General features: G+C 43.4%; 1 protein-coding gene across 5 annotated transcripts in view; it reads right to left on the reverse strand.

Annotated features, from left to right (window-relative positions):
- The window catches only part of septin12 (septin 12), an 89,248-nt gene that overhangs the window by 2,799 nt on the left and 74,347 nt on the right, over positions 1-12,102 (reverse strand). For all 5 annotated transcript variants that reach the window (XM_066641766.1, XM_066641768.1, XM_066641769.1 and 2 more), the window contains 6 exons: positions 11,745-11,873; positions 4,668-4,749; positions 3,766-3,903; positions 1,992-2,109; positions 1,435-1,530; positions 962-1,058 (listed from right to left, as the gene is read on the reverse strand). In XM_066641766.1, the coding sequence (XP_066497863.1) occupies positions 962-1,058; positions 1,435-1,530; positions 1,992-2,109; positions 3,766-3,903; positions 4,668-4,749; positions 11,745-11,873 (660 nt within the window). The remainder of the gene's footprint in view (positions 1-961; positions 1,059-1,434; positions 1,531-1,991; positions 2,110-3,765; positions 3,904-4,667; positions 4,750-11,744; positions 11,874-12,102) is intronic.

The raw sequence follows: 12,102 nt of genomic DNA on the forward strand, positions 1-12,102 counted from the left end.
TGTGAAATTCCCAATAAGTTTGATGTGTCACATGACCCTCTTCCCATTGAAAAAACAAAAGTTGGATCCAAAATGGCCGACTTCAAAATGGCCGCCATGGTCACCACCCATCTTGAAAAGTTTCCCCCCTCCCATCTACTAATGTGCCACAAACAGGAAGTTAATATCACCAACCATTCCCATTTTATTAAGGTGTATCCATAGAAATCCCCCCCCCCCCGTACTTCATTATACAGTATAATACACCATTAAAGTAAACACTCTGATATTCCCTAAATAAATGTAGGAGCATGTAACACCACCCAACATAAATGTCTCATGAGCATGTTCTTTTTTAAGACCATTGTTTATGAAAACTTCAACTCTGGAGCTGCAGAAGGTTAGTAACACAGTTCTGTCTCATTATCTATGTACTTTTACGTGTTACTATGTGTTTTTACGTGTTCAAGAAAGTGCACAAAAGCACGAATGAAGGCAACTAATAATATTTTTTTGTATTTGTTTGTTCTTCATTTCTCATCCATGGCAAAGTAAAGCATTTTAACTATTTAGTGTTTAACAGGCTTTTTACTAGAGGTGCATTTGTGTCCCTACAACAGACTGGCAACAGGGGGCGCAGCTGTGCTCCTCTAAAGTCTGCGTGGGCCCAGTACTAGTCTGGAAATGCCCCTGTGTAGCTCAGTAAATAAAAGAACCAAACTGCTTTATTTTCCTTAAATGACCCACTTTATCCTCCATAGGGTGGGTCTCCCATGTAGTGACAGCTATGTTTATAACTAAAAGTTTACTACAGAATCTTTGGTACATCCAGGCCACTAGAGGGGAGCGTAATGACAGTGATGCACACCGGATACTTAAGATAAGGGGTGTGTTTTTTAGAGCTACCACTAGATGGCAGGGTCGAATAAAGAAAGTGAGCTCTGTTCTTGGCCCTCAGTGAAAAAAGTGTCCCAAATCTCACCTTCTATTATTCCCCACTTGGTTTTCCGTCCCAATACTTTGTTCCCGTTCACCTGGTGCTCTTTGTCGGTGCCCACCACGGCGAATGGGATGCTTTCCTGAAAACGACGACGACCAAAAATACCCATTACACACAAGAGTACATACTTTGCAAAGGACTTTTCATTGAAGACCAGGTTGAAAGGGCGCTAACAAAGTATGCATAGCAACAAATGCATTACAAAGTGTCTGTTCTGTCAGTGGAGCTGATTAAATGGACAGTGAGGTGGTTATCAGAGTGTGTATCTCCTCAGGTATATCTCCTAAAACATTAATAACTTCTAATTAATTGCCAATTTCACATTAAATTTTACCAATTAATCAATCAAATATAAGTATGTTTGTCACATACACAGTCACACACAGTACAACTAGTGTATATCTATATATATAATTAATTAAACACGGTCTCTGACTTTTGCACAAGTCTCTCACCCTGATCTTGTCGTTTAATATACGCTCCTCTGCGTCCTCGTCATATTCCTTCTGTGGATATACTCTGATGCCATTGGCCTGAAGACCCTGCCTTATCTACACAGAGAGAGAGAGAGAGAGAGAGAGAGAGAGAGAGAGAGAGAGAGAGAGAAAGAGAGATACAGAGAGAGAAAGAGAGAGATACAGAGAGAGAAAGAGAGAGAGAGAGATACAGAGAGAGAGAAAGAGAGAGAGAGAGATACAGAGAGAGAGAAAGAGAGAGAGAGAGAGAGATACAGAGAGAGAGAAAGAGAGAGAGAGAGAGAGATACAGAGATGTTCACACTTTTTGCACAGAAAATAACTAATATTCACACACTTTCCTCATATGCACACACACACACACACACAGTTGGGCTGGAGCTACTGAGATGGTTGTAGATAATGGGATGAAATATCAGAGTACATCAATAAGAAAGCTGTTTTGGAGAGGTTTATCAATATCACACACACACACACACACACAGAGAGAGAGAGAGAGAGACTCCTGCATGTGAGATGTACGTGTTCAGAACTCACCCTCTGCTTGAACTCTAGCCTCTCCTCCATGGTCAGTGTGTCTGCTTTAGCGATAACGGGGACGATGCTCACAATCTTCCCAAGTCTCTTCATGAACTCCACATCGATTGGACGCAACCTGCAGGACACCAGTGGTCAGTTACTGGTCAGATACATTGTACACGGCAGTGGCTCTAATTCCTGGGCACACTTTGGCTCCCAACTAACACACAATGCTTCAGGAAAGAGCAAAGAAAACACTGTGGACATCTCTGGGTCCATGATGATTATTGAGGGGCTGATGCTTTAGTGTGTCTCTAATGGCATGTGTCAGCTTTTTCTTGCTGCATTTCACCATAGTGAACGGCTCTGCTGGCCGCGTGGGCGTTTCTCAGAGTTCACACGGAAACAAAGTAAAAGAACCTGTTGCTAAACCCAATGAGGCTGCCACATTTGCATAAATCACATTTGCATGAAGCATGTTGAAAAGTGGAAGTGGTTGCATCCTGTAAGTATTTACTCATCAAGAGCTTATTTTAAACATCAAAAACTTTCATCCAATCAGAAACCGACAGGTGACCAGCGCTTGTACTGTTTCTTTAAATAAACAGATTCACCATTAAAAGTATGTATCTAAATAATTAAATATCAATGAAAGGATCCATGTAAAACATAAAAAAGGAAGAAAGACTAAAATGGAAATGCAAGGTTTTGTTCAGTTTTTTCATGTTTTTTTTTTTTTTTTCCCTGAAGGTCAGTGGGTCGCATTTTCAATCAAGGGCATGGCGGCCTTCCTGGAGTTTTTCTAATCCGTAAATCACCCTCGAGTTATGGCCAGGTCATTAGAGTCCAGAGAGCGAGAGCGAGAGCCGCTGAATCAGCGTTTTGCAGGAAACAGCTCGGTGGAAAAATCTCATTTCTACTTCAAACCAAGACGTGATGGATGTGTGACATTTGCCAGTGATTAAACCTTTCTGAATGACTTTGTGCTCCTCAGAACGTCTGGAATATGCAGAAATTTGTAAAATTAATCAATGTAAGACTTCACAGATGATGAAATATAATCACGGTGTGTGAGTGAGTAAAGGAAACACTGAGTGTGTTTATATTCACAGCAATAATCCTATTATACGATTACAGATCACTCTCATTACTCAAACGCTCGTGAAGGCAGCATTCTCCAGTTCTTTAGGGCAACAGAAGGTAAGGACAGGTATTTTAGCTCCTGGGCTCTACATACAGTTACAGAGTGTAGTCCAACGTAGGGTCAGTAAAGTATCACAGTGATTTTGAAGCTGTAATTTTAAGGTAGGGATATTAACTAGTGTTCTTCTGAATCAGACTGTAGCCCTGATCATAGTTCACAGAAAGAAAGCTGTATTTTTTCTTAGTAATGCCAGTTATTTGGGGCACATGTCTACACCTACGCTGATTTTTATTTTTTATATTAATTTGCCTACATCTGCACATGCACAGAAACATTAGCAGGAAACGCTAAGTGCTAATTCCAATGCTACAGACAGTGGGAGAATAGGTCATTTGTGCAATCTGGAGTAATATAACCTCCTATATGATCATGTATGCAGTAAATATACTCTATGTTGATAAGAAAAAATATGACCAGAAGTAATCTGATACTGGGTGACTCATGTAGACTCTTAACGTAATCTTAAATGGGTTATTGCCACATGATCACATTGTGTTCATTAAAACATACACCACTGATACCAACACTCCTTCGTCGCCTGAGGTAAATCAGAATTTTGTGGCTGAGAAAAGAGCGTAGAAGACGCACCAGTGTCCCGTCGCCGGCAGGAAGTAGACGCAGCAGTGGACGCGAGTGTCCGGGATCCTTCTTTTCCTGTTCACGTGCTGCTCCTCCTTCAGATACTTCTCGTATTGTTCAATTATGTACTTTACAATGGGCTCCCAGCTGAAGAGGAGACACACAACTGAGTTTGTATATTTGAAGCCATCTCCAGTGCCTCAAAAACAAAGGCAAGTTTAAGTCAAAACCTGGCTTCTGTCACATTTCATTTCCACAATTCTGATCTTAATAGTCACACTCCGACCCACAGCTGTGTGCATTCTTTAAACAGAAAAAAGGTCTTCAATGGTTCTTGATTAAAATCAATGGTTCCATTAGAGAGAGAGAGAGAGAGAGAGAGAGAAAGAGAGAGAGAACATTTAAGAGAATGTTTCTATGTAGCACAAGAAAGTCGTCATTACAAGATGAACAATGTAACAATAGATGGAGCCCTTTGTACATGAAGGAACCATTTGAACATACACCTGTCTTTAATCAAGAACCACTGAAGAATCATCTTTTTAAGAGTGTAGTCAATTTAGTGAATGAATGCATCCCAAGGCCAAACAACAACATGCTGTGGGTTTGTAAAGATCATTCTGGACTCATGTCTGTGAAAGAAGTGAAGGAAAACACCATTGTTTACATTTTAGTGATAATTTTCTTGTTTCTTGAAAAAAGACTTGTTAAACAACATGTTAAATTCAACCCATTTCATTTAAAATAAAAAAAATGATTATGTAGTAACTGAGAGTAGTAGAGAGAGAGAGAGAGAGAGAGAGAGAGAGAGAGAGAATAGGATGCAAACACAAACCAGCCACACACTGGAATTTTAAAAAAATCAAACGCTATTTTTTTTTTTTTTACTTTTAAGTAGCAGTGGTTCTCACCAGTTCTCGTTGTTGATCTGATCTCCAAATCCAGGCGTGTCGATTACAGTGAGCCTCATCTTCACCCCCTTCTCCTCGATGACTGAAGAAGACAGAACACAAAAGGTGAAGTTGTTTATTTAGCGTAAAGAAGCTAGCTGCTAATCCTTTTGTTATAATTCAACACTCAGTGATTAAAAATGATTAGCACTGACTAAACGTCAAACCAGGGTCAGAACCAAAAGAAAGCTAAGGCAAATTCTTCACCTGAAAGATTTAAATATGTAAAATCAAGGGACAATATCCTTAGCTACTGCTGATATTCTCAAGCTAGCACTGTGTGTAATGCAGTTAGAAATGTGCTAATAGCGTTATTATAATTGCCATGATATTGTTTTCCTCTGTTTATTTATTAAAAGCTGAGTGTCCCCAAGCTTTTTCCTTTCTACACCAGATGGAATGTTAAGAGAGGGCATAAAAGTGCTCTCCCTCTCACTCTCAAAGGCCGTTTGTTGTGTGGTGATTGGCCCAGACTCGCTGATCTGAAGGGCCGATCAATTAAAGGATCAAAGCGGTGCGAGGGTTTACGGCCTGCTCTTACAGCGAGACTCAGGGCTCTGTTCGCCGGCCCCAAAGTTACAAATCACACACTCGCACTGTTCAAAGGCCTTCGAAATTACCTTCAAACACACGGCTCTCACCTGGAACCCAAACACCACACCTCTGGAATGTCCAGGAATGCAAGATGAGACACTGGCCTCGAGCAAAGCCACCAAAAAGAGGCCTGCTTAATTTACTCATGCTTTCTCTACCAGAGAACAGCAGCACCAGCCACTACACACCAGTGGACACCACACACTCGCGCCACTTTCACCTGTGGACAAGCCTACCCTCCTCCAAAGTAGTACATAGTACAGTATCTGCAGTGCTGAGCCCAGAGTAGCAACACCAGAGGCTCTATTCTCTCTACTACAGGCAAGTGAAGCATCACAGTGATTTTGAAGCTGTATTTGAATGGTGAAAATACTACCTAGTGTTCCTTTAATGCCCTTTATTTTATAAGAAACTTTGGATGAGAAAAAAAGGAGATCATATGAGAGAGAGAGAGAGAGAGAGAGAGAGAGAGAGAGAGAGAGAGAATATAAAGCTGAGAGGTGGCATTGAGAACGCCAGCTTTATCCTGTGTTTTTTGTGTGCAGCCCTTGAGAGGACGCAGAGCTGGAGGGCTAGGGGAATGGAGGGATGGCGGTCTGGGGGACGGCGGGACGCCTCTCTGCTCTTGGCAGAGCTACAGAGCGGCTCTTTCATGGCTTTGTGTTGAGCGGAGGTGTTGATCCGGCTGAGCTTCTGCTTCTCTTTTGTTCCTCAGGCCCAGGATCTGTCTGGAAACCGTGTCCCACATCCATTCGTCCGCGCTGAGGGACTGAGGGAAAGATGGAGAGAGCCAGAGCCAGAGCCAGAACCAGAGCCATCTGCTGAATAATGTGCTGCATCAGGAGCGGGGGGCTGATGGAGGAGCCATTAAACTGATAGAGCAAATGTCCAGAGAGCAGACAAACCAAATACTTTCTTAAAAACAAAGCCCTCTTGGCCACAACGTAGTTACAATCAGACATTTTCACCACCAACAACAAGAAAACAATATTTATGGGAGTGCAACATCAGACAAAGAAAGAAATTGCATTGTCATCCCCAAATGAAGCAGTTTATTCTCCATAGAGTGGGTCCCCCACATGGGGATAAGCCTGTTTAATCAGTTTAAAGGTGGTCTTAGTGTTAAAAACAAACAAACAAACACTTATGCTCATGTGGGTGCCATCAAACCCTCACAGCAATGCTCCAATATCTAGTATAAAGTCTTTTTGAAGGGAAATATCTGTTTGAAATATTGACACAATCAGAGCATTGGCCTGATGCAATTATCTGTCAATACCGATATAACTCCGATATAATCGTACATCACTACTTTTAGAATTAGAAAAGAACAGCAATCTACTGATAAACAGATTCTCCTTCCTCTTCTCTGTTATCCACACTTTAAAACGACCACATGAACTTCTTACTTTAGTGCTCGTGTAGATCATGTAGACGTAGACACACACATATACAGCGCTGTGCAAAAGTCAGAGACCACACCGTATTTATTTACTTTCCTGTGAAAACACTAAGAAACAACACGAGCCTCAAGAAACACAGACATAGACACGTCTCAAATGGTGGTAAAAACCATTCTGACCAAGCGAAAACCCACTCGAGTGTCTCCACGCTCCTCATTTCTAAGCCGTCACACGTCTGAGCTTTGTTCGCAAAAGAGGAGTGGATGGAATCCAGTATCTAGTGGAAATAAATGAAGGGTGGTCTCTGACTTTTGCTCCCCTTGGTGCTGTGGGAAATGATGAAGTGGGAAAGCTAGAGAGTGACAGTGCCACATTTGCGTATGAATGGAGCAGATAATAACACACGTGTTTACAAGAGAAAGAATGTGGCGTGAAGGATGATGGCGCATTCATTCCCAGCCCCGCTGGTTACGGCTAGGCGTCGTATAATAAACGATGTTTTCACAGCGCGACACGGCCGTGTGCTAATGCAGGAGTCCAGAGAAAAATAAAGTAAACGTATGCGGTGGATGTCTGGATGCGGTGGCTTGGATTTCTGAAGGTCTGTGTTGAGAAAAGAGTGCAGGGGGCCTGGCGTTCTTTCCTCACTACACTGTTTACGTTTCACTAGACTGAGAAGCCAGAGAGTTGTGTCTGCGGCGGGGATCTCGGGGGGGGGTCAGCAGCTGACCTGATAACAGCTTCACGCTGATAAGAGGCAGGTCTGAGCCCAGGATCACCAGGATTCACGGTTCACAGGGATGTCCATTCGAAAATAAATGAGCAGCCAACTAACAAAAGCAAAAGCAAAGCTGGTTCAGTAAAGGTGGATCAGACACAGCGGTTGCTCCTGGAGTTTTCAAACAGACACAGCTACCTCGTCAACCCACCTTTAAATATAAAGTCATAGACGGTAGCTCTGATCTATTGCTGCAGTTTGTTGGTGGTGCTCTGGTCCATAAGATGCCCATAGGACGCTGCTGACTGAATATTTTGGTCGGTGGACTATTCTCATTCTAGCAGTGACACTGAGATGTTTAAAAACTCCAGAAGCAACTGCTGTGTCTGTTCCACTCACACCAGTAGGAATGAGATGAATATAAGATGCCTGACAGCCGTGATACAGACCCCCCCCCCCCACACACACACACACACACACACACACCTGAGCATCCTGAACAGCTACAGCGAACTTATGAGTGAGAATGATTTTCCACTTTGCAGTGGGCAAGTGTGTGTTAAGCTAAGTTTTCCAGTCAGAAAGTGCAGCGGATCTCTGCTTCACACTCATCGCTCTGATGCATCTGATCTCCGTGGTGAAGGCGCCGAAGGTTCAGGGCAGAGACGCTGCGTTTCTAATTTAAGAACATGGCAGATTCTCAGCAGTTGAAGTGAAAGTTAAGGGGAAGTTAAGCTGAAGTTTCAGGCCCTCATTTCTCTGCACATTTTGTGCTTCCTCTGTGTGTGTGTGTGTGTGTGTGTGTGTGTGAGGTTGTTTTGTAATTTTCTGCTGTTGCGTATGTCCAGTTTCTGTGTAATATTTATGTGTGTTGTGTAATTGTGCAGTTCATGGGTAATTTGCAGATGTTTTGTGTGGGTGACACAGCTGTGTGTGCATTTGTGTGTGTGTGTGTGTGTGTGTGTGTTGTTCCTATGTAATGTGATGCTGATGTGTGTGTTTTTCAGTAATTCATAAGAAATGTGTAGCAAATGTGTGTAACTGTGTGTGTGTGTGTGCGCATAATTTGTGTGTAATGACCTGCTAATGCCTGTGTATATTTATTTCATTTTCTTTTGTGTGCTTGTATGCCTGTGTGGTGTGTGTGTGTGTGTGTGTAACCATTTGTAGACCACTTGCCTTGACTCGAAAGCATAGTTTGCAGAGTCTTGCATTTATTTGAAATCCAGTGATGGTGGGCGGAGCCAGGGGGCAGTAGAGAGGAAGCAAGAAAAGGAAGAGGGCTGAGTTTAGGGATCTACAACTTTAACAAAACAAGCAGAGCAGGTGATTCATTCCCAGAGAGAGAGAGAGAGTGAGACGTCCTGCTCTCTGCTGTGTGACCTGCAGAGGGCCCGAGTGCAGAGTAATTAGCCCCATGGCTCGCAGTGGGGCTTTATAATTGGATATTCCTGCATCCATATTCAAGCTAGGGGGCAGGGTTCACCGTTTTCCATCCATTTGCGCTGGCGGGGAAGCTCTGTAGCAATTAGCACAGCGCCCCCTGTGGGTGACCCACACTGCTCTGCTAAGAACAGATGGGAACAGTAGTCCTCTGGTGTTGCACAAACAGCCTGTAACTATTAATTCCCCCCTCTATAAAATGTAAAACGGTACCTTGAGGCTCATATCATTTTTCTTAACCTTTAATTCTGAGGTGCCTCCATTGAGATCAGCCAAATGCCCCTCGGAACAAGCAGCTGGATGAAAAAGTACAGAGTAATTCCTCTAGTGTTATTACTCTCTTATTGTGCCGGCTTGACTTTTCCCCTTAGGCGTGAATGTTGAGTGTATTCTGTCTAAATGATGTCTTCAGTAACAGCATCTAAACTCTTGAATTTCTTAGATACATAGCACAGTGTTGGATTCATTCACTCACATTTAGCAGGCTGAGTATTCTCCACAAGGGGGTGCTAGTATTATTCAAGTAATATGTACTGCTTCTAGCAACCAGTGACTGATGAAGGACAAGAGGACGACGAACACACACTGTGCAGCAACAGATGAGCACAGGACAACAACAAGGTAGCAGTGTCTAAGTGTGGACAGTGAGTAGATACAGGGTGTTAAAACTCCAGCAGCACTGCTGTGTCTGATCCACTTGTACCAGTGCAGCACACACTAACACCGCAGCACTGAGAATGATCCACCACCCAGTATCACCTGTGGGGTGACATAGGTAATAGATTTCAGAAAAGCAGACATGCTACTGAGCCATCTCTGATCAGGATGTTTAACCGTATCGTCCCACTGTTAGTCGGGCTTATTCCTAAACTCGGTCTCATCTTATTCCCCATGTTCTGAACAGAGGATCCTACTGAATCTGCCCAGTACTCCATTGTGTTTAGTGCCTTGTCAGTGAATCAGTGAGATATGAAGATAGATTGCTGTGCGTGACTTGTAATTGCTGTAAGGACTCCCAAACACATACTCTCACACACACACGTGCATAAATAAACGCATCCACACACACACACACACACACACACACAATAGTGCCATTTAAAGGGCAAACTGAGGGGGCTACGCCATCTGCCTTCCACGCCTTTCTCAAACCAAGCATGGCGACGCCTTCACAACCAAAACAGATCTTCACTGCCTTCTTTATTCTCTGCATGCGGGATATTCTGAAAACATAGGCGCTGCGTTCCGCATATGGTCTCTACTACATCCCTGTATCACAATACACAGACGTTAACCCCTGCTAAACCCTTCCCAGGTTATTGCTGTTTAGTTTAAACTAGGTCCTAACCCACTACAATACCCCCCCCCCTTCATCTCCAACACACCCCTTAACCATTCAAACCCAATCTCCAGCCCAAATCCCTGGGCACCGACCAATTAAAATGGCACCTAAAACAATGTAAAAAAGCCTCCATGGAGTCCTTGATCTCTGGGGCTCTGATGTCTGTTGTGTGGCTCCTACTCCAGGTTGTTATTAACAGTTAAGAGACTTCAAACAGAGAACTGTCTCAGGAACTGGAGAATCCACAAACAAAAAACTGCCTTCAATCAAACGGCAACATAAGCTTGTTTCCTGAGGAGGAAAACAGTCGATTGTGGACCTCCTCTAAGGAGGCTAAGCACTGCTAGCATTCTCTGAGAAGTTTGTTAGACGATTGGATGTGATATGACAGTATTACGCTGCGTTACAGATAGAGGAGCTGGCAATGACATCACACCCAAGCTGACCGTGTTCCAATTAAATATTCAGGAAAGCCTTTGCCCTAGGTTTCATTGTTAGCTTGTTTCAGGTTAGCATTGTTAGTGATACTAATAGATATCAGCACATTATGTGATATTTTACACATCCAAACACCATGGAAACATGTCCACATCCTGCAGCTGAACATTACTGTGTTTATGGCTTTTATAATAGGACACAAATAGATCAAAGCGCTAATAAATTGTATGAAACTTCTGCTTTTACACAGTGTTGATATGTTGGCAGCCATCTTGGATCCTGGACTCAAGGCTAGCGAGGCTCCCCCGACGTGGGGGTGTTCCATTTGAAGTTTCCTACTGGAAACTCTGGAATTTTGACATCTGGGTTCCAATGGAACGCAGCATTAGCACCGTCCTAAATGCCATTTGTCCATCGTGCTGTGTTCACAGTGGGCAGGTCAGTCAGATAAATGTTGGCCTCTGATGGCACTGAGAAACATTCTCTGACCAGCGGGATGAAAAATAACCCCTCTCTATCTGTCTCTCTCTTTCTCTCAAACACACACACACACACACACACACACACACACACCTCTTAATGATAGCTGTGGTCAGATCTCTCCCAGGCTGAAGACTGTGTGATTGATCTTTCTTAATCCGCCACCGCCCTTGTGGGCATCTTAATGCTTCTTCTTTCTCTTAGTCACTCACACACACACACACACACACGGCTCTCAAGGCTTAGCCACTACAAAACCACCTCCAGCCTTTTCATTCACATCCCATACAGATGCTACTGACAAATGCAGAACGCCATGCACCAAAACACCATTACATTTGCTGGGCAACACATAAGGGTGGTCCCCCCCCCCCCCCTCAAACATCAGTGAGAATGTTATAAAATAGCTGAGTTTAAATAAACAGAACTGACTACCAGAGCTGCCACAGATTTTTCCAAAGTTCCTTCTTCTCATGCACTCTCACCATGAGAACATTTACACGGCTGCATGCCAACATGGGTCATGCACCGATGCCGTTTTACACCAGCGGTGCAGGCAGAGATGTTCAGGTGTCTGATCATCCCTTTCTGCTGCCTACAGGGAATAAGAAAACACTCACTGTGGCTGATGGTCTGGAGCTGGACGGTCTTGGAGATTTTCTCCTCGTAGTTTGGAGTGCAGGACTTGCGGCTGACCTTGGACTTGAACAGCGTGTTGACCAGCGTGGATTTCCCCAGGCCGCTCTGACCTGCCGAAAGGGAGACAGAATTTTGTCGTCATGGTGCTAGGATTCAGGTCTTTAGAACAATACAAAGCCAGTTATTAGGTGTAAAAGTGAAAGCATTCTCCTGCTCTGTTGCTGTTTTCTGTTCACTGTGGTGTAGCATTAAAAATTCACAATTGTCAGTTTAAACATTAGGCAACAGTTCAAATAAAAACGACAAATGAGAGGGAGAATGTTTGAATACTAAATTACA

Source organism: Hoplias malabaricus, chromosome 13 (genome assembly GCF_029633855.1).
Source record: "Hoplias malabaricus isolate fHopMal1 chromosome 13, fHopMal1.hap1, whole genome shotgun sequence".
Classification (NCBI taxonomy): Eukaryota; Metazoa; Chordata; class Actinopteri; order Characiformes; family Erythrinidae; genus Hoplias; species Hoplias malabaricus.